Source organism: Vitis vinifera, chromosome 4, assembly GCF_030704535.1.
Source record: "Vitis vinifera cultivar Pinot Noir 40024 chromosome 4, ASM3070453v1".
Taxonomy (NCBI): Eukaryota; Viridiplantae; Streptophyta; class Magnoliopsida; order Vitales; family Vitaceae; genus Vitis; species Vitis vinifera.
The window spans coordinates 16,267,067-16,289,960 of record NC_081808.1 but is presented as its reverse complement, the minus strand read 5'-3'; the positions used below and the strand labels follow the sequence as shown (position 1 = coordinate 16,289,960).

General features: G+C 34.9%; 1 protein-coding gene across 1 annotated transcript; it reads right to left on the bottom strand.

The window, feature by feature from the left end:
* Positions 1–6,173: 6,173 nt before the first annotated feature.
* Positions 6,174–7,242, bottom strand: LOC100251902 (two-component response regulator ARR22-like). Its single transcript, XM_002268620.1, has 2 exons — positions 7,024–7,242; positions 6,174–6,350 (listed from the first exon to the last, which is right to left on the bottom strand). Exons 1-2 carry the CDS (start codon positions 7,240–7,242, stop codon positions 6,174–6,176), a joined length of 396 nt encoding a protein of 131 aa, XP_002268656.1.
* Between the last annotated feature and the right edge of the window lie 15,652 nt (positions 7,243–22,894).

The following is a 22,894-nucleotide window of genomic DNA, read 5'->3' as shown; positions in this document are numbered from 1 at the left end:
GACATTATGTGCTCAAGTTTGTGACCTACTATCCACTGCATGCAAACTCCCTATGAATTAGTGTTTGTAATCTAACAAGATAGTGTTATCACCTATCAAGATTATCTCTCAAATCCTTGAGTTACAGATCCCAGTTATTATGTTATCAAATGACATACTTTAGCTCCAAGGAGCATATGTCAAATTCCACTAAAAAAATTATTGTGACCATAGATTTCATGATCACATGTCATTTAGATCATCCAATGGGACACCTTGTCTCAATCTCATGAGATATCATAGTGTCTCTATTGAGAATACTTATTGTCATAAGCCTCCATCATTAATGACCCAATCCATAGAGATATATGACCACTTTAGGGTCTCACCTATAGGTTAAAGCCTTTTATTCATTTTAGCACAAACTCAATATCCTCTCAAGGTTGAGAGTCCATGTAGTATAATAGCTTGGTAAATCATGATTCACCATAGGTCTTATCTAGCATGCATCACAGACACTAATGCACTCATCATGGGAAACTCATCCCGACGGCCAAGACAAGCCTTCTCTCCAATTAGGAGGTGATACACTATAGTCTCTACTGAATTACCCAAATCCGTAAATTGATCATGGACAACTTATCTACTTACAAGGAACCCATGACTTGGGTTGAATGCACCCATGACAACTCCTAATGCACACAAGTCATGTATAATGTAAGAGACATGGGCTGAATGCTCAAATCAATGTTAATGCACCAAAGAGATAACAAGGGGATAGTTAAGTTTAACTTTGTTACATCATGTTTTGCTTTTAGGGGTTTGTTATATATATATATGAACATAATTACCCTTTTACCTCTTCAATTAAATCCTCTTTGTAGGTTTCTCTTGAGATGGTTGAGTTTTTAGATTTAGAATCATGGACATGTAAAAAAACCGTGCACTGCAATATTCCATGTGCCCAAGGAGACCATGCAACACCTGTCCACAACCCATGTGCTCATGGCCAGATATCGAACTATTACACTACCTCATTGCTAAGTGCACCTGTCACACTACAAATTGCATCAACTATTCTAACATGAATTCTAGCGCCATGTGCACCCACCGCAAACTACACCTACCATTCCACAACATCCTTTAGCCAATTTTTTGTCTTTTAAATGAGAGCATGGAACACCGTTTATTCCACCTTCACTTATGCAGATGCTCAATAATATCCAATAGCTAGCCTACATGACATCTATGCTAGTGCAAGAAAGTGTCAGCCCACCTCTCTCCATCTATATTCATGATTTGGATATACTTGATAATAACTTAGTTATTGATCTCCAATTGCCTCCACTGATGCTGCTCCTATAAATACCCAATCTATGATCACACGTCATAAGCTACAATGCAACATGAACTTAGCTTCACAAATGGTGCTCTCTCTTCCACTTGAGAATTGAAGTCTCTTAAACCAACCCTCAAAAGCTCTCATTGGCGTACTGCTATGCAAGAAGAGCTTGTTGCACTTCTTTATCACAGACTTTCAAAATGAAAAATTTCATTCATCTTTCTATGATATATGTTATATATGTTTTCTCTTGTTCCTATCAATTAATTGGGAACATATCTAGGGTATAAAACTCATTTCCCATTGTAAAATGTGGTAAGCAAACTGAAATAACCTAAATTAATTTTTGTGAAGGTTTTCAATTATGCTTATTGATTGTTGCATGCATAATTTAAAGGTTTTATGTTTTTTCTATCTTTATTTATAGGTTGCAAAGGAAACTCAAGACTTTCCAAGAGAAGAGAAATCATTATGTTAAAGGAGGCAATGCCACAAACTATGAAGATTACATAAATGAACTCATTAGAAAGGTTGAACTTGGTTTTTGTGGATTATAGTTTATCTTAATAGTCTTTGCACCAATGTTTGCTCTTATATTGACAAAATTAACAATTATTGTGGAAATATTTTGATATAATTAACAAATTTTGAGTAATCATTGTACATAAATAGTTACATTAATTATTTTTAATAAGTTATTATATATCAATATTTGGATATATTTTAATTAGAACAATCTAATTTAATTTTATGATTTATGACTATTTTTCTTTTATTTAATTATATGAGGAAATCTATTATTTTAATAACAAGTTGGAAATATTATTTTTAATAGAAAATCTACAAAGATGATGCTTCCATAAACGTATATATTAACATGAATCAAAGATAACGCTTCTAGAAGTGCCATTGATAAAATTAATCAGAGATAGTGTTTCTACAAGTTTGAAGGTTGAAAATTTTCTAAAAATTATTTTAATAAAAATATTTAAAGTTGACACTTCTATGAATTTTTTAACATTATTGAAATATGACACTTTAAAAAGTGTCATGGAAAGGATTAATCAAAGATGGTGTTTTCTAGAAGTAACATTATTGATTAAAACATATAGTGATAGGCTAAAAGATGACATTTTGGAGAAATGTCATTTTTACTTTGCTTGACGTGTAAAAAAAACTTATCATTTCCTTTTTTTTCTTGTAGTGATTCTAAAATAACTCTCCCAAATATGGTCTTTCTTAGGATAGAGCCCAAAAGAGTAGTGATATAACATAGCATTTTGATTTCATTATATATGATATCAATTTTACTTTGCTATCATACTTTTAAATTATGATGTATTTGAGTATTCTGACCTAATCACTTATAATATACATAGCTTGAGTGCATTAGGAGTTACATGGAATATTCAAGTCATGAATTCCTTGCAAGTTGATAAGTTAGTTCAATACTAATTCATGGACTTAGGCAAGCTATTAGAAGTTATAGTGCTCCTCACTTATAATATACATGGCTTGAGTGCATTAGGAGTTATATGGAAGATTCAAGTCATGAATTCCTTGCAACTTGATAAGTTAGTTCAATACTAATTCATGGACTTAGGCAAGCTATTAGAAGTTATAGTACACCTCCTAATTGGTAGGATGACTTATTTTGGCCATTGAGATGAGTTTCCATAGTGAGTGTATTAGTTTGTATGATTACACATTGAACATTATGACTCATTGAGATTTATGACTAATGGCTATCGAGTTGTTTTGACTTCTCCAAGATGCTATGTTGCATGGTTCTCAAATTTGAGAGAAAATTATGCCAATGCTAAGGTCATCGGTTGCTTTGACTTATAGGTGAGATTCTAGAGTGATCATATACTCTCTTTGAATTAGGTGACTAGTAGTTTAGGTAGGTAGAAACTATTATTCTAAATAAAGGCACCAGGATATGTCATAGGTTTGAGATAGTACATTCACTTAGGTGATTTTAAGGATTTCATTATCAAGTAGCCTATGCCTATGACAATTTCTTTGATAAAATTTGACATATGTCTTTTGTAGACTAATGTATGTTAATTAATTATGATATAAAAAGATCTAAGAATCAAGGATTGAGAGATAATCCTAAAAAGTTAATAGCTATTGCCTAGTTAGATCATAAACATCAATTCATGGGAAACTTGCATGCAATAAAAAGTAGGTCATGGATCTAAGTTTTCTATCTTGATCTAATATCATAGGATATTGAAGTGCAGTTGACTCTCTCTAGTGGATATTGAGTCAAATTCAAAATTGGATTGTGAGGGAGTCAATATTTTTCTATGAATCCTAGTGGTTTACACTCAGGCTCATTCTCTATGGTGACAATTTATTTTAAGGAAGTATTTTAGCTTTTAATTACAAGTGTGCATAAGAGTAATTTGTGTAAGCACAAGGTTGTACAGAGACTTATAATTAAATGACATTGATTTTGGGATATTTAATCCTTGGACTAATGTTAAAGAAGACCCTTTAGGCTAGATTGAGTTAGCTCATGGGGCGAGCTAGCCTTAGTCAATTAAGCACAATTACAAGTCTATACAAACCCTTCTTAGGTTTTAGGGTTGAACTAATAGATTGTTTTACACTATTGGAGGGAAACTCTAGCCACTTTAAAAAGAAGTCCACACATCTCTATTACCAAGATCTAAGAGAGAATGATCTCATGGAAGATCATGAGGTCTTCAAGAATGTCTTCTACATTCAAGAGTTTCTACTACAACTTAAAAGGAATTTTGGAACATCCAAATTAATCCAAAGGTATGAGTTTCTAACACCTTAGAAGTTTTAATGGCTATTGTTTCCATTGTGCCTAAGATCTTATGTGCATGCACCCTTTCTAATATTCGAGGCTTAAACTAAGTTTTAGATCCAACAACCTTAATGATCCTAAGATAAGTGGAGGAATCATAAGGAACCATTGAAGACCTAAGACCAAAAAGGAAAGTACTAAAAAAAAGCTTGAACATGAACGAATTTTCTACTAGAGATGTAACAACCCTTGGACAGCTTGACCCATAGGGTCCTAGCTGACACCTAAAGTGGTAATTAGAAAAAGCAAGGTTACCAAGTTCAAAACCATCATTTGGGTGGTATAGGCCATGGGGTAAAAAAATGCAATGGTCATTCTTCTTATTTTTCATGCTCTAGTACTCTCTTTGTTTGCTTTCGATGTCTTGAGTTACTTCATTATGTGCACTTATTTCCTCAAAATAGTTGCAATGCAACAAAAACTAAAGAAAAATTGTGGGAAAATTGACCATATGTGGAGTCCCACAAAGTAAGGTGATAGGGGGGAGTATTTGGTACAACTATCTAGCTAAGAATGTGATCTTCATTGTAATTTCTAACAATATTTAATCAATCAAGCTCTAAAAATTATTTGCTTCAATTAATTCAATTCCTCAATGGCACCATGGCAACATGTTAATATAGTACTACCATCTAGACATATTATGCCATATCAACATTTACTAACTAGATGTCGAATGAAAAAAAAAAGTCCTTTTTAGCTAAAGAAAAAGTTTCAAATTCCTCTTAATTAATACAACTCCATTTAATTATTTTTAAAAGTAAGATATATTTCTTACTATCATATTTAATTCCTTTATAGTGAATTTTTTCCAAGTAAACCTTATCTAGTATGAAAAGAGTTTCTTTTGATTCATAATTTGCATGATGTTTCCTAAAATCCCTTATAGACAAGATTCCTTTAAGAAAAGAATTCAAGAAGTCCTTTAATTTAATTGTTTTTTGAATGTTCATTATTTCATTGTTTCAATAAGAGTTTTCTAGTAAGTACTCTTTTTCAAAAAAAATTCAATAAGTTCTCAATTCAATCAAAACATGCTTCCTTAGTTTGAAGGTGTATTTTTGTTTTCATATAGCATTTCATAATTTTCCAATCTAAATGTTATTATGACTTGGACTTACAAACAAGATTCTTTTAAGAAAAACAATTCAAGAAGTCCTTTAATTTAATTTTTTTTGAAAGTTTATTATTCCATTCTTTCAATGACACTTTTCTAGTATGTACTTTTTTCAAAAACTTTTCAATTGGTTCTCAATTGAATCAAAACATGCTTCCTTAGTTTGAAGGTGTATTTTTGTTTTCATATAGCATTTCCTAGTTATCCAATCTAAATATTATTATGACTTGGACTTATTCATTAATCATTCTATAGCAATGAATGATGATACACGATCATCAAAATATTATTAAACATAATTGGTTTAATCCATTGTTTTTAAAATAAATTTATTATGGTTAGTGCAATTGCACTAATATGAAAATTTGCAACAAGTAAATTAAGCAAGTTCCATCTCTCTTGTTAGAGATGGTTATTTAGGAAAGAAAAAAAAACAAAGTTTAAAAGTTGTCTTAATAAAAGAAATGTTGGCTTTGTATTCACCAAATGAGAGAGAGACAAAGAAGAAAAAGAGAGAGACAGAGAGAGAGTTGTATCTTAAAAAATTTTATAAATAAAATATTTAAAAGTTTATTTAATAAAGAATATTACCCAAAATTTTAACCATTGTTATCCAATTAACAAATATTGATAGAACATAGGACAAGCAGACCATAGGTCATTCCAATTAAGGGTAAATATCAACCCCATCAATATAGATATCTACAAAATTTATATTTTGATTTTTCAAAATCATAGAAGAGACTTTCCTCTTTTTCTAAATAAGATATTAACAAAATGCCCTATGTAAATCATTTTGTTTAAGCTAAAACATTTGTTTTGCTACTTTTCTTGTATCTCAAATACAATTGAGCACATAAAGTTGCATGTAGAAACTCCATTTTGAACTTCTAATTCTTTTTCTTGAGATCTTGCAATAGAGAGCTAATCTTGCTTATAGTCAAGGGCTTCATGTAACAATCATTCAAACCTGATGCCATGAATGCTTCCTTCTCTGAGTCAAGATCACGTGAAGTGACACCCATGATAATGCTTTGTACACCCATTGCTCGCAGCTCTTTTGTTACCTATCACATTATAGTAATTCAAGAACCCATGAGAATTGGAAGAGATTATATGAACACTTGTGACATTGATAATTTTTTTTAAACTATTATTATGTAGAGAGATAAGGCTTATTTAGTTTTGATCTTTGAGAATGGTTTTCTCATTTTAAAGGGAAATAGAAAATAATCAAAAATATAAATGTTTACTTAAATGTTATAGCAGAAGGGCTAAGAAAGCCTTTTGTGAATCATATCATTAAGAAAAATAAAAATGAAAAAAATAAAATAATAAATTTCCTTGAAAATATGGTTTAAAAATGAGTTGTTTCTTAAATAAAGTAAACAATCAATTTTCCCAAAAAACTTAACCTTGGAGAATTTGGGTTCAATATGCATATCATGCTCTCTAACACCCTCCCTAAGAGATATACCAAATGGAGAAAACAAATATACAAATTACAAAGAGACAGCTCAGACGCATGACCTCCCGCCAAACCAAGCTTTGATACCATGTTGAGTAACTAATTTTCCTAAAAGTTTAAACTATATGATTTGTGTTGAATATGCATATCATGCTCTCTAACAAAAATGATGTTCTCTTATTTTCTATACTTATAATGTCCTTCTTTACGAGGAGGAAAATGAAATATTCCTTCTTTTTTTTCAATAAGGAAGTTAAAATTGAAGAACGTACCTCAGGTCCATCCATGATTGGCATTTCCATATCCATAAAGATAAGGTCAAAAGACGTTCCTGATCTATAAAGATCAAGAACCTCCTTACCATTTGCCACAACATTCACTTCCAGCCCAAGTTTAGTTAGAAGTGCTTTGTGGATTTTTTGAATTATAGTGTCATCATCTGCAACAAGTGCAGAAATCTTTGAGCTAGATGAATACTTTCCAAATCCCATTTTCTTCTACAATATTTTCTTTCCTGCATGGACAAAAAAGAATAGTTTTAACCATATAGTTCTAATATGCAATGAAAGTTATTTAGTAGTGAACTAAACCTTAAGTCTATAAACTATATATTGACAAGAAAGAGGCTAGTTCATTTTAAAGCTTGCACTAAATCTTATTTTCTCATTTATTAGGAAAGGCATGTTGGAGTTAAGATAGAGAGAAAAAGAGAGAGCTGGAAATTTTATGAGTTGAAGAGGGAAAAAAAAGGCTAAGATAGCTTTTACATGTTTAGGATTTTGAATCTTGTTTAAAAATGTGTTGCATACATTACCAATACAAATATGGCAATAAGCATAGTTTAATGCTTTATTTTATGCCTTATGTGAATAGTGTAACTCGATTTAAATGAGCAAATGATAAGCTTCTCTTTAAATCATAAGTTTGTTTGAGAGAAATTTGCCTACGTAAGCCATCTAGGCTTGCATATGGCCTTGCATTGAACCCTTGGTTAATATTAAAAATAACAACTATGATTCAAATTTCTAAAATTTCAATCATAAAATAAAAAGAGAAAGTGTTAATGATTACTGAGAAACTAAAATTGAAGATATCACTCTATTAGTATAGGCTAAGTTTATCACCTTGAAGGTCTTGAGGAAGTTAATACTAACAGGAATGGAGAGTTTGAAGCAATTGGAGAACAGCTCCTTGTTTATGCTTGAACAAATGCCCAAACTTTAAATATATAGAACAATTTGAAAATGCTCCTTGGTATGCTTTTAAGAAAGTATCTCAATCACAAGGTACATTGAGAAAAAAGTATTGGAGGCCTATCAAATGGAATCCAAAAATTGGATCTTTTTCTCTTTTTATTAGATACATTTAGATGCTAAGAAATCTACAAATCTATTTTTGGAAAGATCTAAGAGAAACATGGTTCTATAATTTAGATACAAAATCACAATAAGAAAAGATCTAAGTATTTAGAGTATTTTATATATGGATTTGAACATTTTAAGTGAGATCTCCCTTTTACAAAACAACTATTCAATTCAAGGGTTGAAGTGTGGTGTAGCTTGAAATTCAGTGGGCTAAATAAGTAGGTTAAGGTGTGAATAGGTATGCTCATAGGTCTTCCATCAAACTTAAGCTAGTTATACAGGATAAGCTTAAGCTTTTTCCAAGGACTAAAATGACATTTAGTTATTGTATCAAGATTAAATGTCTATGAATTTGTTTGAAATTTTAAATAGAAATCAATGTACTAGAGTTATTTCAATTTTGCAATGATTTTTTTCGTCTTTTATATTCAAAGAAAGATATTAACAACAAATTTAATTTAAATAACAAATAGAACTAAAACATCCTAAGTTTATCAAGGCTTCAAATAAAATAAATAGTCAAGGCCTAAAACTTGACCTATAGATCCAAACTCACGCATTAGTTGGGCTTAGACTTTAGGTTAGGCTATTCACTACTACAAAAATTGTATATAATGACGCTCTTCCTTTGTGCTTTTAAAAAACAACAATATTTAATATAATTTCTAATATACAATTGTTCTTGGTAGAGACCTAGTAAATTATGGTGCTTACGTTACAAATTCTTATCGTTTCATATAAGCATCCTTAAATAATTCTTGTTTCCATTTCCTTGGCACTTTTTGTAAAGCATTATTTTCTAACTTCCTATATATACCCATTTATGAGTTTTCATTCACATTGCTAAATAACATATTGATCGAGCTCCATTTCACACCTACCAAATAAATCGAGTTTTCCTTCACCCTGACAAGAACTCTTACACCTTGATGAAATACCAAAGATCTACCAACAAGGTCTCTTTCACATCCAACACTCATTTTAGTGGTGATTTGTGAATGATCTATTTTTTTCACACTACTCTTAAGCACATCATTTGACTTTGCTAAACCACAACTCTTGCCATGTCACACTTCCACCCTCATTACAACTCTTCTCCATTCTTTGCGTCTTCTTTCACTATATTTTCTTCTTTTTCTCGAGCTTTATTCATCTAATCTGCACCTTTTGCTTCCTTATTTCTTTGTGTTCACCTTGAAACTAAAGATAGTGATCTCATTTTCTGCAAGATCTCATATTTTTCTATTTCCCTTGGTTTGTCTAATCTTTTCCTCTCAAGGCATTTGTTTTTTTTTTTCTTTTTAAATTTGTTTGGATTTTGCATATTTGGTATAATTGTTTGTGTAGTTGAATTGCTTCTAACAAGGGAAGTTGTTGGGAAATTCGATAATTCCACATAAATTAATAGGTACAAGCTTGAGCTAATATCATTTTGCTTTTGCTTATGCCTTTCATTTTTGTTTTAATTTCAATTCTTGAGAAAGTAGATTGTTGATGAATTGATTGGAGTCAAAAATTGTGTCGCTTGTTTATGAAAGGTATCTTCTCATATATATATATATAACGTTGGGCTTTGATTTAAATGCATTTGATGATTTTAATTTTTCTTTAAAAAAATTATAAAAGCTTGTGATAGATATTTCTTCAATGGTTTTCCATGAATTCATTCAATTTTATGTTTGAGGTCAATACTTATTTATTTAAGTCTCTCTAGGGTTTTTAGTAATGTCTTTTTTTTCATTGACTTTTGATTTATTTAGGGATTTTATGATAATGTTTTGTTTGTGAAGGATTTTTTAGGCTTTTATTTTTAATTTTATTTTCCCAACTTAGAAACAATTGTCATATACAAATAGAGACATAACAATAGGATTTAGAATTGTGGTGGTGTTAATCTTGTTGGAGGTGTCCACCTTGCATTAGATCATCAAGAAAAAACGGGTTGAATTGCAAATGTTAACAACACCATTTGGACTAAGGATAAACACTTTTACAATGGCAACTTGCTATGTAAATTCTAGTTTCGTTCTCCGTAATATCTTTTTCTTTTTGTGTGTATTGAGCTACAATATGCTCACAAGAATTTTTGTTTTTTTTTCTTGTTGCTCCTTTGTTTTCTTAAAATAGATTTTTTTTTCTTGGTGTGAAAAAGAGTTTCCAACACCTTTGCTTTTCTGGGTTCAGGCTAGGATGAATTGAAGGTCTCAAAATACAAAGATTTTTATTTACTAGGAAAATTTAATTTAATATGTTGCAATAGTTGATATTTTTATTAATATTTTAAATTTTATTAATTAAATATATATAATGTTTAAACATGAATATATTAAAAATGGAAGAAAATTTAATTATTTAATTTAACTACATATTAAAAGTTACATATATTTTAATTTAATATTTTAAAAATATTATATTATTTTTATTTTTATTATTTAAATATAAATATTACAAATTTTTTGTAATGAATATATTATATTTTTGTTAGCAACATTTATTAATTAATTGTAATCTAAGAGTGATCATTCTTTCTTTTGAACTTCAACCTAACCATCTAACTTTCATAATTTTATCATTCTTATCACGCATCGGATGTAAATGAGAACAAAAAGTGCTTTAGATTCCCCATTCAGTTATATAAGAATGTGTTGGCATGTAGACTTAATCCTAGAGGACCGCACTGATTCACTTGGTTTGATGTTGGTTCAGCCCTACTTCGGCTTAAACCCTGCCGGATTGAATTGGGCTCTGACCATTTTGACACTATTACAAAAATATAGGTTTATAGCTGCAACTAAATCCAACAGCTACAAGTAACAAAATTGTGACTATAAGATTTAGGTGCGGATAAAATAGACCACGGCAAAGCGTGACCATAGAGGGTGCTACGGCCGCTTATCAAACTGCAACTAAAGGAAGCTATGATTGGGGCTTGTTTTTGCTTGACTAAAAATTACTAATAGTTGCGACCAATTGTGGCCGCTACCATAGGCTTTTTATAGATGCAGCTTGTCCTTGGCTGCTACTATAGGGTTCATACGGCTGTTGTTTTCCTTGGCTGCTACTAATGGTTTCATAGGTACCATGTGGACACAATTCATTCTTAGCCTCTACTATAAGGTTCATATGGATGTGGCTTTCCTTCTAGCTGCCTTTTCTTACTTATCAATTAAGATATTTTCAAGAGAATTAATCAAGCCTTTATCAGCTTTTGTGAGAAAAAACTATTTGTTAGATAAAATAACAGACACTAGAAGAGCACATCTTGCATCAAAAGTCTGAATGTACACTAGAAATTTGATGGATAATTGGACTGAAACAGAAGTTTAAACACAAAATCTAATTCTGCAAGTTATATCATTGGATAATGAAAAGAAAAAACAACTTAAAAGAGTCTCAATCCACAACTTAAAACCCACAAATAAGAATTTTGAAGAAAAGAGCTTGTCCTTAGTAGAATCACCATTTGTAAAATTAATTCTTAATAGGCAGCAAAAATCCCAACAATGAGGCCATATACTCTGCAATATAATAACAATTTAGACTAAAAATCTTAAATAAAATTGAATAAATGTAAGAAGGCGAAGGCAGTAGTTCCGAATATGAAAAAGTAAGAGAATGGATCCATTAGAAAGCCACTAGCAGAAATGAGTGAAGCACCTATGTGAAAATGGCATTGCCAAAGTTCCTAACAAGTACACATTGCCCGTCTCTCAACGACCCAGTTCAGATAATGGAGGACCCAATGCAGCTAAGCATAATCTTAAGTTGCCTATAATCGATTTTGCTGAGTTGCAAGGTTCCAATAGGCACCAAATCCTCAAGTCTCTCACTAATGCAGGTGAAGAATATCAGTTTTTTCAGGTGGGTATTGCTCAGTTCAAGATCATTTTGCCTAAAAGTATGACTTAAATTTTCTCGAGACATATAGCTGAATTTGGAACTTATAAGAGATGGGTTGTTTATGGATTAATGCAGTTGGTGAATCATGGGATTCCCAGTGATATCATAAGCAGCATGATTGACGTGAGCCAAAGGTTCTTTGATCTCCCCATGGAAGAAAGAGCTAAGTACATGTCTGTAGATACTCCAAAGAAACCAAGGACTTGTTTCTAACGCTAATGGAGACACCAAAAAAAAAAGATTAGAGAAGAAGATGATGCCATTTTAGAAAATTCTAGGATGTCCCAATATAAAAGAGAGCAGCAACCCATCATGAGTTAGTATGCGCAAAAACTTCTGAAATCAAGGACACTAAAGTTAAATCGAATATAATCTTAGAAATCAGCAGAATCGAGTGAAAAACAAATAAATCAAAGATTGAAATGCACTACAAGTGTGTACATCTTGGTGCTGTTGGCTCCAAGGAGACTTTCCAGTGGCCATCTCAATAACAGTACATCCAACATTCCATTTATTAGCCAAGCTAGTAAGTTATTTTTAAAATAACCAAAATAATATAGCAAAAATTTGTGATCTTCACTATCAATATCGAAATGCAGAAGTATAATGAGATTGCACTAAAAAATATTCTCCGGAGACTGGTTCTCCTCACCTTCTTAGGTTTTCAATAGACAAACCTCTCAACAAAAAATTAGAATAAAGAGGAACCTAAGTTCATGTTCCAGTTATAGAAAAAACACGGCATTGCAATTAGAGAGCTGAAAGGAAATAAAACTCAACTCCTTGTTAGAAGATTTTGATGTCTAGAGTTAAAACTCATTCCTTGATTATCAATATACTATACACTGTAATAGAAAATTTTAAAATTTGATATAACAAGAAGTAATCTGGTTGAGCAACTTCATTTAAATTGTTCAAAAATCTATATTAACTAACAAAAAAATGGCAGCATTTAATAATTTGCACACCAGTTGGCAAATCTCATATAACCGACGCTGAACTCGTTGGCAAGTCTTAGAGGACTTGTAGCACTTTATGAGTGTTAATGGCTTCTTTCGTGTTGGTGGTGCCCCATGCCCTTGTTCAATGTCCTAATTAATGACAGTATCTTAAGAGTTTATTAGATTTTGAAGATGTGGGTGATCGGTAATTAACTTCAAGGGCTATTAAACACTCCTTTACTAGAATAAGGAAAACTACTCACCGAGTCGAAGTCCTTGTTTATGGTTCTAAGGTAGTGATCAGACGGGTTTCTTGGAGCCGGGTATGGGAAGCCATTTGAATCAAAAAAACTAAAAATAAAATTGAATAGGAATAAATAGAAGATAAAGTCTTTGTAGTATGTTCATAAAGTGATTGAAATACGAATATTACTGAAGGGGTTATTCATTGAAGCATTGACAGCAGCTCTAAATTATATACAATTTCTTGATGATGCAAACTTCACCTATAATTCTCCTTGTACATATTCAAAGGGACATAGTCTATCTATTCCTCCTTTACTTTTTCCACTTGACAAAGGGACAAAGCACCAAAAAGCGGTGAAGAAGACACTTACAGTTCACAAAAAAGGATTTCTAAGACTATAATAGATACGTACAGAAGTTGTACTATCAATAGTGTAGAGACAACCTTATGAAATTGAATTATGGTATTATACAAAACTACAAAAGGACTTCTGATGGAAAGTAATAATTTGGAGGTATTAGAACTCCACAGGTTATTGAAAGAAAATGAGATGTAGGTTATGGAAGCAGCTATCAGCTAAGCTAGGCATTTTGAACTCACCTTACCTTGGTTATCAATACTAGTTGCAACTAAAGGAAGCTCTGCAAATTCCTATCCAAACGTACACTCAGAGGACTCCAACCGGGCCAACATGTGAGCTGCATATCAAAGAGACAATTATAAATAACCTTATTTATTTTGGCCCACATATGTATAACAAAAGAAAAACCAAAAAAAATTATGAAGCCTTAATTGCTGAATCAATATTTTCACTAGGATATCTATCCACATCATGGAGTGTTTACCACATGGAAAAAAAATTGAGGAAAAAGCTCATAAAATTTAATATTGCCTTTAAACTCTGGAGATTCTTAATTTCAAACAAAAGGTTGCAAACAAGAAGTAGCACTGATTATGATATTGGACTCTGATTAATTTATACGCAAAAAACAAAAAAAAAAAAAGTGGAGGGTTCACCTTGTCCTATTTTGATGCTACACTTGTCATGCACCTCTGCTACTAATTACTGCCCTTTCTTCACTGTTGCTATGTGTAGTATTGTAATCTCTCCTCATCTCTTCTCCTTTCATTGTCTTCACTCTTACATCTCTGGTGGAATCCTCTGCTTACATCCACCACATAATCCAACAGTTAGTGGAAAATAACAATTAGTGATATTGATACATAAATGTCATATATATCAGCATGATATCTCCAGGAGAAACCAATGAGAAACAGAAAAACCAAGGCAAGAAAAGAAAACATCATCTCTTGAAAATAATTAAAGAAACCTCAGATGGAAATATAAATGCAGAAAATGAATGGAAAACCATATATACCTCAATGGTCATGATAGCAGGCTTACTGATCTTGTCTAGGTGCTTTTGAATCCTCTCAAGCCTCAAGCTACTGACTTACCTATACTTGGAGTAGTCCAAACTCCAAACAACAACCACAGATCTTTCCAAGAAAATGAGAAAGAAAGCCAAAATAAGAGGAAGAAGAAAAAAGGAAAGAAGAAGAAGAAGATGTTTTACTTTTTAGAAGACCACCCTATTGGCGTGACCTGTGATTCCTTTTTTAATTTAGAGTGATTATAGAACTAGTTAGTTCCCGTATTCATTGTAAATCCCTTGTATTTGTTAGCCTGATTTCTAGCCTAAAATTTTCTTTTTCCTTTACTGGTTCTCTATTGTTCCATGAACCACTTCTATAAAGGGTGTACTCCTCATTAAACAAAATATACAGAAAATATACTTGCTTTGAATTATCATGGTATCAGAGCAGGGATCCTATGAATTTTCTTGATCCTTGCTACACACAAAGTTGAACTAGAGAAACCAGAATTGACCAACAGTGATGGTTGGACAAACCAAATTGATGAAGCATGAGCAACGTGGTGAGATATCCACAGCTGCTATTCTTGAAAACCTGACGACTAGAATGACTCGAGTGTTGACTCAAATTCAGACCCAGACTCCAACAACAACTTACCATATTGTCACTACACAAATCAGTATCAAGCTTGATGGTACCAATTATGCTTTATAGTTCCAAGTTGTAAAGATGTATATCTCAAGCACGGACAAGTTGGGATACATAAGTGACCTCCCACAACCTAAACCAACTGATCCAACCTTCAGAAAATGTAGAACGGAGAATGCAATTGTGAAGGAATGGCAAATAAATTCCATGGACCCATCATTAATCAATAACTTCATTCGTTTTCCAATTTCCAAGTAAGTTTGGGAGTCAATCGCTACAACTTACTTTGATGAAACCAACACATCTCAGGTATATGATTTGAAGAGATGTATAACTATAATGAAACAAGATGGGGGATCCATTCAATCATACTATAATGGTCTTTAAGGCTTATGGAAGGAGATTTATTTCCGCCACCCTAATCCAATGGAATATGTCGGTGATATACAGAATATAACACTCTTCTACAAGAAGATAGAGTTTATATATTTCTTGATGGGCTGGATGATAGACTTGACAAGATTCAGAGTGATGTATTCCAAATACAACCATTTCCTACTATTGAATAAGTGTATGCTCATGTATGAAGGGAAGATATAAGACAGGTAATAATGTTAATCGGCACAGAGACTACAACAGTCGTTGTTATGGCTTTTAAAGGAATAAAAATGGGATCTTAACAACCATCTACACTCCAAGTTATCAAACTTGGGTCCTCATCATGAAGTAATGGAAAACCAAGTGCATCCACAAAGGCAAAAGGACAAATAAAAAGCAAAGGAGGTGGCTGCTCTCACTGTGGGAACATGAAACATACTCCTGATACATGCTTTAAGTTGCATAGGCATCCAGAATGGTGGAATGAACTCAAGGCACAAAAACAAAGAGAAACTGCTAGTGGATTGGGATAGGTAGCCTTGGTAAATGCAGAATCCCACTTATCTATCATTCCATAGGTGGAATCTAAAAATGAATTGATAATCACTCTTAGTAACCAAGGTAATAATAGTCATGCTTCTCTTGTTTCTAACCAAGGCGATTGTAGTGGTGGGATGGTGGACTCAAGAGCGACAGACCACATTGTGGGCACCCTATAAATGGGGATAACGGGCCTGCCCAAAAAACTATCCGCTAAGTCGGGCCAGTTTGGGCCAAGATTAAAAGCCCATCTAGCCTAATGGCCTAGCTAACATAAGTAGCCCAACAGGTAAAGTGAGAAATAGAACGTGGGAAAACAACTCATGAGGACTAGTGGAGGTAGTTAACACTGAGGCGGTAACTGCTTGACGTGGCCAAAAAGTGCTCCCATGATCTCCATGCCTATCGAAGGCTAAAAGGTATAGGAAAGCAACTGACAAATCCAGGTGGAGGAAGAAAAAAAAATAGTAGCACTAAAAAATATTACCTTTTCTATAAAACCCCAGCTAACCTAATCATCAGAGTAGGTGATCCCGAGGTAAAACCGGGCAAGCCTTGTGTGGTAGGTATAGGGAAGCATGCGACAAGAAGAGGACTATTGCTCAAGAAATTCTCAACTCCAACAAGTGGCGCCATCTGTGGGAAGGTTCTACATTAAAGTAACATTTTTACTTTGAGCTAAAAGTAGACCCCCGTTTTTGTTTGGAGTTGGAAGCTTCGCAATGGGAGGTAGTCAACCATAGGATTCAATTAGTACAACAACTTCTTAGAGGGCCGCCGCGTCGAAGATTATTCTTAAGGATTTCAAAAGGCGTTAAGCGGAACATAATAGAAGAATTGAATCCATCCTTGCCCAGATAGAGTTGCTAAGGCAAGAAAATGCCTTATTGGGGACACAACTTGAAGATCATCATGCTCGCATTCAAGTGTCGCATTAGTCAGCAAGTAATCCTGATCACTTGTGCCATTAGGACAATAATGACATGGTGGAACCTTTAGATTGTGCAGTTCCCTTTGGTCAAGCTTTCCACACCATTTTAAGCTCACATAGGGGACGCCGCCCATCTAATCTTAAGATTTCGAGAATGTTGGTCACTAAACATTGATGAGGTAGAAAACACCTCTTGGTGGGGACCCCAGCCCCCAGTATATTCAAATCCTGCTAGCCAACAACAAATGAGGTTGCCCCGTGTGGAGGCCGTAGTAAGACCGGCTCGGCCCCTGTCTTCGGCGGACTGGCTCCTACGTGGGCAACCAAACGAGTTGCCTCTGGAAGCTACAACTCGCTGTCTGAATGATATGATGACAACACCATTCGCCTAGCATATTTTGATGTATGAACCCTCTAGAGGATATACCATTCCTAAGTTTGTCATGTATGACGTAACATATGACCCGTTCGATCATCTGATGCATTATCGACAAATTATGACGCTTCATATCAATAATAATGAGTTTCTATGCAAAGTCTTCCTAGCTAGTCTCCAAGGCATTGCCTTAGCCTGGTTCTACCAACTTCCCCCTAATTTCGTTCACTTCTTTAAGGAAATGTCAGAAGTCTTTGTAGCTCATTATTTGTGCTTAACAAAGCAAACGTTTAATATCAACAGCCTTCAGAATCTAAAGAAGACAAAAAGTGAGACTCTATGCCAATTCATGCATAGGCTCAACCAAGCAATGCTCCAAGTAGAAATATGCAATATGAATGCTCTGTTACAAGCCTTCAAGCATAGCATTGGGCTAGGGACCCTATTTTTTTAGTCTCTCTACAAGAAGCCTCCAGAGATGATTGATGAATTGTTTAGAAGGGCCAAGAAGTATGTTATGTTAGAAGAGGACTTACAAGCTACAGCAAGCCATCTCAGTATCAATGCAAGCAGCACAGGCAAAAAAAGATACAGGGAATAAACACCAAGGCTCAAGAAACCCCCCATAAAGCAAGAAGTTGTGCAAGAGTGAAGAGGGCCAAAGACCACCCCAGCGATGGACCCCGCTCAATTTGACCTACAAACAATTACTTCCAATTATGACCAGTCTACCCGGCTTCAAGTGGCCCTTCGCTCTTAGGTGTGACCCAACACAACAGGACCAAACCCAGCACTACGAATACCATAAAGAGCATGGGCACACCACTGATGAGTGTTAACACCTTCACTATCTAGTACAAGACATGGTAAGAGTCGGTTTTCTCTCTCAATATGTCAAGAAAAGTGAACAGTTGGCTATTGGGAGTACTAAGCAGGCCGTGACCGGCATGATCCTGCCAAGGGTAGCGTCCAATTATTCATGTCATTCAAGGAGGACCTATTGATTAGCATTAGGAATCAAAGCGCCGTCCTTGAGCAATGATTCAAGAAGCGTATGACGTGGATAAGATTGGTACAGAGCACTACTCCTTTGTACTAGGAATAATGGAGCCTGTGGATGGGGTTGTCACATTTAACACCTGGGATCTCACACGAATAACAGTCCCACATGAAGATTTCCTTGTTTTGTCACTAAAAATTGTCAGGTTCCAAGTCTGTCAGGTACTTGTTGACCCAACAATTTCAGTTGATTTGCTCCACATCTTAGCTTATAAGCATATGGGTATCCCAATTTCCACTTTGGGAAACTCAGGTTGAGTACTAAGAGGTTTTAATGGATCAACAACCCAGATTTTGGGAGATATAATTTTGCCAATTGAAGTCGGCCCTACAAACCCGAACGTTCATTTTTTTAGTCATGTTAGACCCTTCACCATACAACTCCATATTAGGACAAGCATGGATTCACTAAATGAAGGCTACCTCCTTAACTTATCACCATAAAGTCAGCTTCCTTACTAAAGCAGGCCAAGTGGACTTATTTAGGAGTCAGCTAGTTGTTAGGCAATGTTATTGGGTAAATGTCTTACCTGCAAGAAAGGAAGTTGAAAGTGACCATGTAGACAGTAAGTCCCAACAAAAATAGCAATTACTAAAGGACAAAGGTGATCGAGAGTCCTTAGTCGTTGGCCCGTTGTTTTGTGTAGAAATATGAAAATGAGGACTGAAGAAGGTTACCTATGTCAATACTATGCTGACAAAATAGGAAAGACAGCAACTGGTAGACCAATTGAATCTGAACATCGGAGTCTTTGCTTGGGAACTTTTTGACACGCTAGGAATATCTCCCAAAGTGATGAGTTAGAAACTTGGGATCCACCTAGGATTGAAGCCTATCTGACAAAAAGTAAGAAGGCTTAGTTCAAAGAGGTAATAGATAATTCACCTTGAAGTATCCCAATTGCTCGATGCAAGACTGATTCGCGAGGTCTACTACCCAAACTAGCTAGCCAATGTGGTAATTGTGCCGAAAAATGGAGGCAAATGGAGGGTTTGCATAGACTTTACTAACTTGAATGAGGCATGCCCAAAGGATAGTTTCCCTTTGCCACACATTGATCAAATTGTTGATGCAACTTTGAGGCATAAGATATTGTCATTTATGGATGCTTTTTTGGGTTATAACCAGATTCCTATGTACCCTCTTGATTCTAAAAATACAGTATTCATGACCCCATTTGGGACTTTCTATTATAATGTAATGCCTTTTGGCCTTAAAAATACAAGGGCCACTTATCAACGACTGGTGACAAAAATATTTTATCCAATGCTAGGCAAAATGGTAAAAGTCTATATATATGAAATACTTGTGAAAAACGGGAAACAGGAAGATCAATGTGCAGACTACTCAAATAAAGGTAATACAAGAGCTACCATCTCCTCAAAGTAAAAATGATGTGCAGCGTTTAATAGGAAAGATGGCTGCAATAGCCCATTTTACTTCCTGGTACATTGACTGTTTGAAGCCTTTCTTTAATGTGATAAAGAAAGACAAGGCCTTTAAGTGGACTGTTGAGTGTGAGGAAGTGTTCTTAGCTATAAAAAACTATCTAATATCACCCCAATTTTAAAAAGTCCTCAACTAGGAGATCCGTTGTACATGTACCTTGCAGCATCTAAGTTGGCAGTCAGTATAGTTTTGCTTAAGTTGAGCCTTAATGGAAGGCAGTTACCAGTTTATTATGTTAGTAAGGCAATGTTGTCGGTCCAGTAGAACTACACCTTGCCGGAAAATGTGGCATTGGCATTGCGAATGGAATCAAATAAGCCGCACCCTTACTTTCAGGCACACCAAGTCAATGTCTTAACCAATGTTCCTCTTCAAGCTATATTGCACAGGCCAAAGTTATCTGGGCCTACAATATTTACCTTGCATATCACTAAAGGACAAGTCCTGGTGGATTTTATCGCAAAGTGACCTGATCTTGTAAATTGCTTTGATCGAAAGACGGTAGAGTGGTGGATTCTCTATGTTGAGGGAGTGTCCCGCGGCATAAGCATAGGGATAATACCTGTCTTGCAATCCCCCACAAGAGAATGTTTGGAGCAAGCTATCCATTTGGGATTCCACGCTTCAAACAATGAGGCCAAGTATGAAGCTCTACTTATTGGGGTAAGCCTCACACTGTCAGTCCAGGCTAACCACCTCAATATACAAAGTGACTCACAACTAGTGGTGAACCAAGTGTAAGGAGAGTATGAAGTAGGGGATGAAAGAATGGTAAAATACCTTTAGAAAATGAAAAAATAGCTTCAGAAATTTAGTGAGTGAAGGGTGACTCAAATCACTAAGGAAGAGAATGTTCGATCAAATGTGTTAGCTGGATTAGCAGCTTCCTTAGCTATGACACAAACAACTATTTGTCGGTTTAATACCAAGACGGCCCATCAATCTTATAAAGATAACAAGTGAATCAAGTTTATGATATCCATAGAAGTTAGATGGAACCGATTGTCAAGTATCTGGAAGCATGGGAGCTACTAGAGGATGAACTTCAGGCACATCAAATCAGGATTAAGTTGACACAATATAACATGATCAGCGGTCAATTATACATAAGGTTGTAGACCCTCAATTTTGTCCCTCGACATTGACATTTATCCTTTGGGTGTCACCTGCACCCATCATTCTCATATGGCACCACTAGGGCCCCTTTTGGGCTTAGTCGGTGTCCGAGCCTTGTGTGGGCTTGTCTGTGGTCCATTGTGGTGCGTATGTGGTTCATTTTGGAGGGTCATCATGGCCATTTTCCTAGTCATTCACATCACCCTATAGGAAGGAAGTGGGGTCATCCCGATGTTTTAGCTTAATTGGAGTTTATAGGGGCATGTTGAGGTTCGGAGCACTCGGGCTTGTTTTGATCATATCTCCCTTTTCCGAACTCGGAATTGCGTACCATTTTTTTTTTATGGATTCCTCACTCTTCCAGGAACATTCTGTCAAATTTTCAAAAATTTTTGCAACCGGTTCGACGGGTTGACATCCTGTTCAGCCGGTTCAGCCGGTTCATCAAGTCAGCCGATGTAAAACACTGATTTTGGTAATTTTGGGACCCAAATCCTACATGGCTCAGGCCCATAAGCTCCAAATTGGTTTTGGGCAATGTTGTGGTCCTATTTTGGGCTTTGGTTTGGGTTCCTTGCAGCCCACCACAAATTCATATGGATTCTTGGTGGTGAAGCAAGTTGAAAACTGAAGGGAGTGAGTTGGCCTTGTAAGTGCAAGAGAAATAATGGGGGGTGTGGTTCCCATGCTGATGGAGGGGATTTCGGTGCTGAAGGGGAAGGAACCCAGGAGGCTCAAATGCTGAGAGGGGTATGAGTATAAAAGGTGAGAGGATAGGAGAGCAAAAGACCTTTTGGCATTTTTTAGAGAGGGGATATTTTGTTGGTGAGAAAAACAGAGGGTGAGGAGCATCTTCTGAGTTGAGAGTGTGGAGGAAAGCTTCAGCACTGTGGTTTTTTGAAGAGAAAAGCTACAGCGTCTCAGTTTCTGGAAGTCATCATCAGCGTACATGGATCATATTTGGCGGAGATTCTGAGGTAAGTATGCTGAATTTTTTTTTACCTATAGGTCATCTTCATCGTCTTCGTATGCTTTTTCTTCTTTCTCATCCTCTTTTATTTCCTTTGATGTGAAGATTATATTGCTTGGGTGTGGATAATAAAGGCCACACATGTTTGTTGTTGATTGGTTATGAATGGTTGAGGATTACAGTTGAGGATGATTGTTTTCTTGATGTGTTAGAATCACGTTTAGGCTCAAGTTTAATTCATTCATCGTTTTCAATTTTGCACCATGGTTGGTTGACTCTATTAGTCATGAGGAACACCTGAGCTTGCTTTGTTTGGTTCTCACTCATCCGGGCTCGGAATTGAGAACCATTTTTTTTGTTTGCTTCCTTATTCATTTAGGAACTTTATGACCAAATTTGGGATTTTTTATCAACCAGATGGACCAGTTGAAAACCGGTTCAACCTGTTTAGCACCATAGTTGGCTGACTCTGTCAGTCACGAGGAACACCTAACCTTGCTTTGTTTGGTTCTCACTCATCTGGGCTCAAAATTGAGAACCGTTTCTTTTTTTTGCTTTCTTATTCATTTAGGAACTTTCTGGCCAAATTTGGGATTTTTTATCAACTGGATGGACCAATTGGAAACTGGTTGAACCGGTTCAGCACCATAGTTGGCTGACTCTGTCAGTCATGAGGAATACTTGACCTTGCTTTGTTTGGTTCTCACTCATCCGGGCTCGGAATTGAGAACCGTTTCTTTTGTTTGCTTCCTTATTCATTTAGGAACTTTTTGACCAAATCTGGGATTTTTTATCAATCGGTTGCACTGGTTGGGAACTGGTTCAACCGGTTCAGCACCATAGTTG

What these genes read in the sequence shown, in the direction of transcription:
- LOC100251902 (XM_002268620.1), bottom strand. Translation starts at nt 7,242, where the DNA reads ATGGGATTTGGAAAGTATTCATCTAGCTCAAAGATTTCTGCACTTGTT. An exon ending in CAATCATGGATGGACCTGAG is followed by an intron (nt 6,351 to 7,023) that starts GTACGTTCTTCA and finishes ATAATGTGATAG; the next exon opens with GTAACAAAAGAGCTGCGAGC.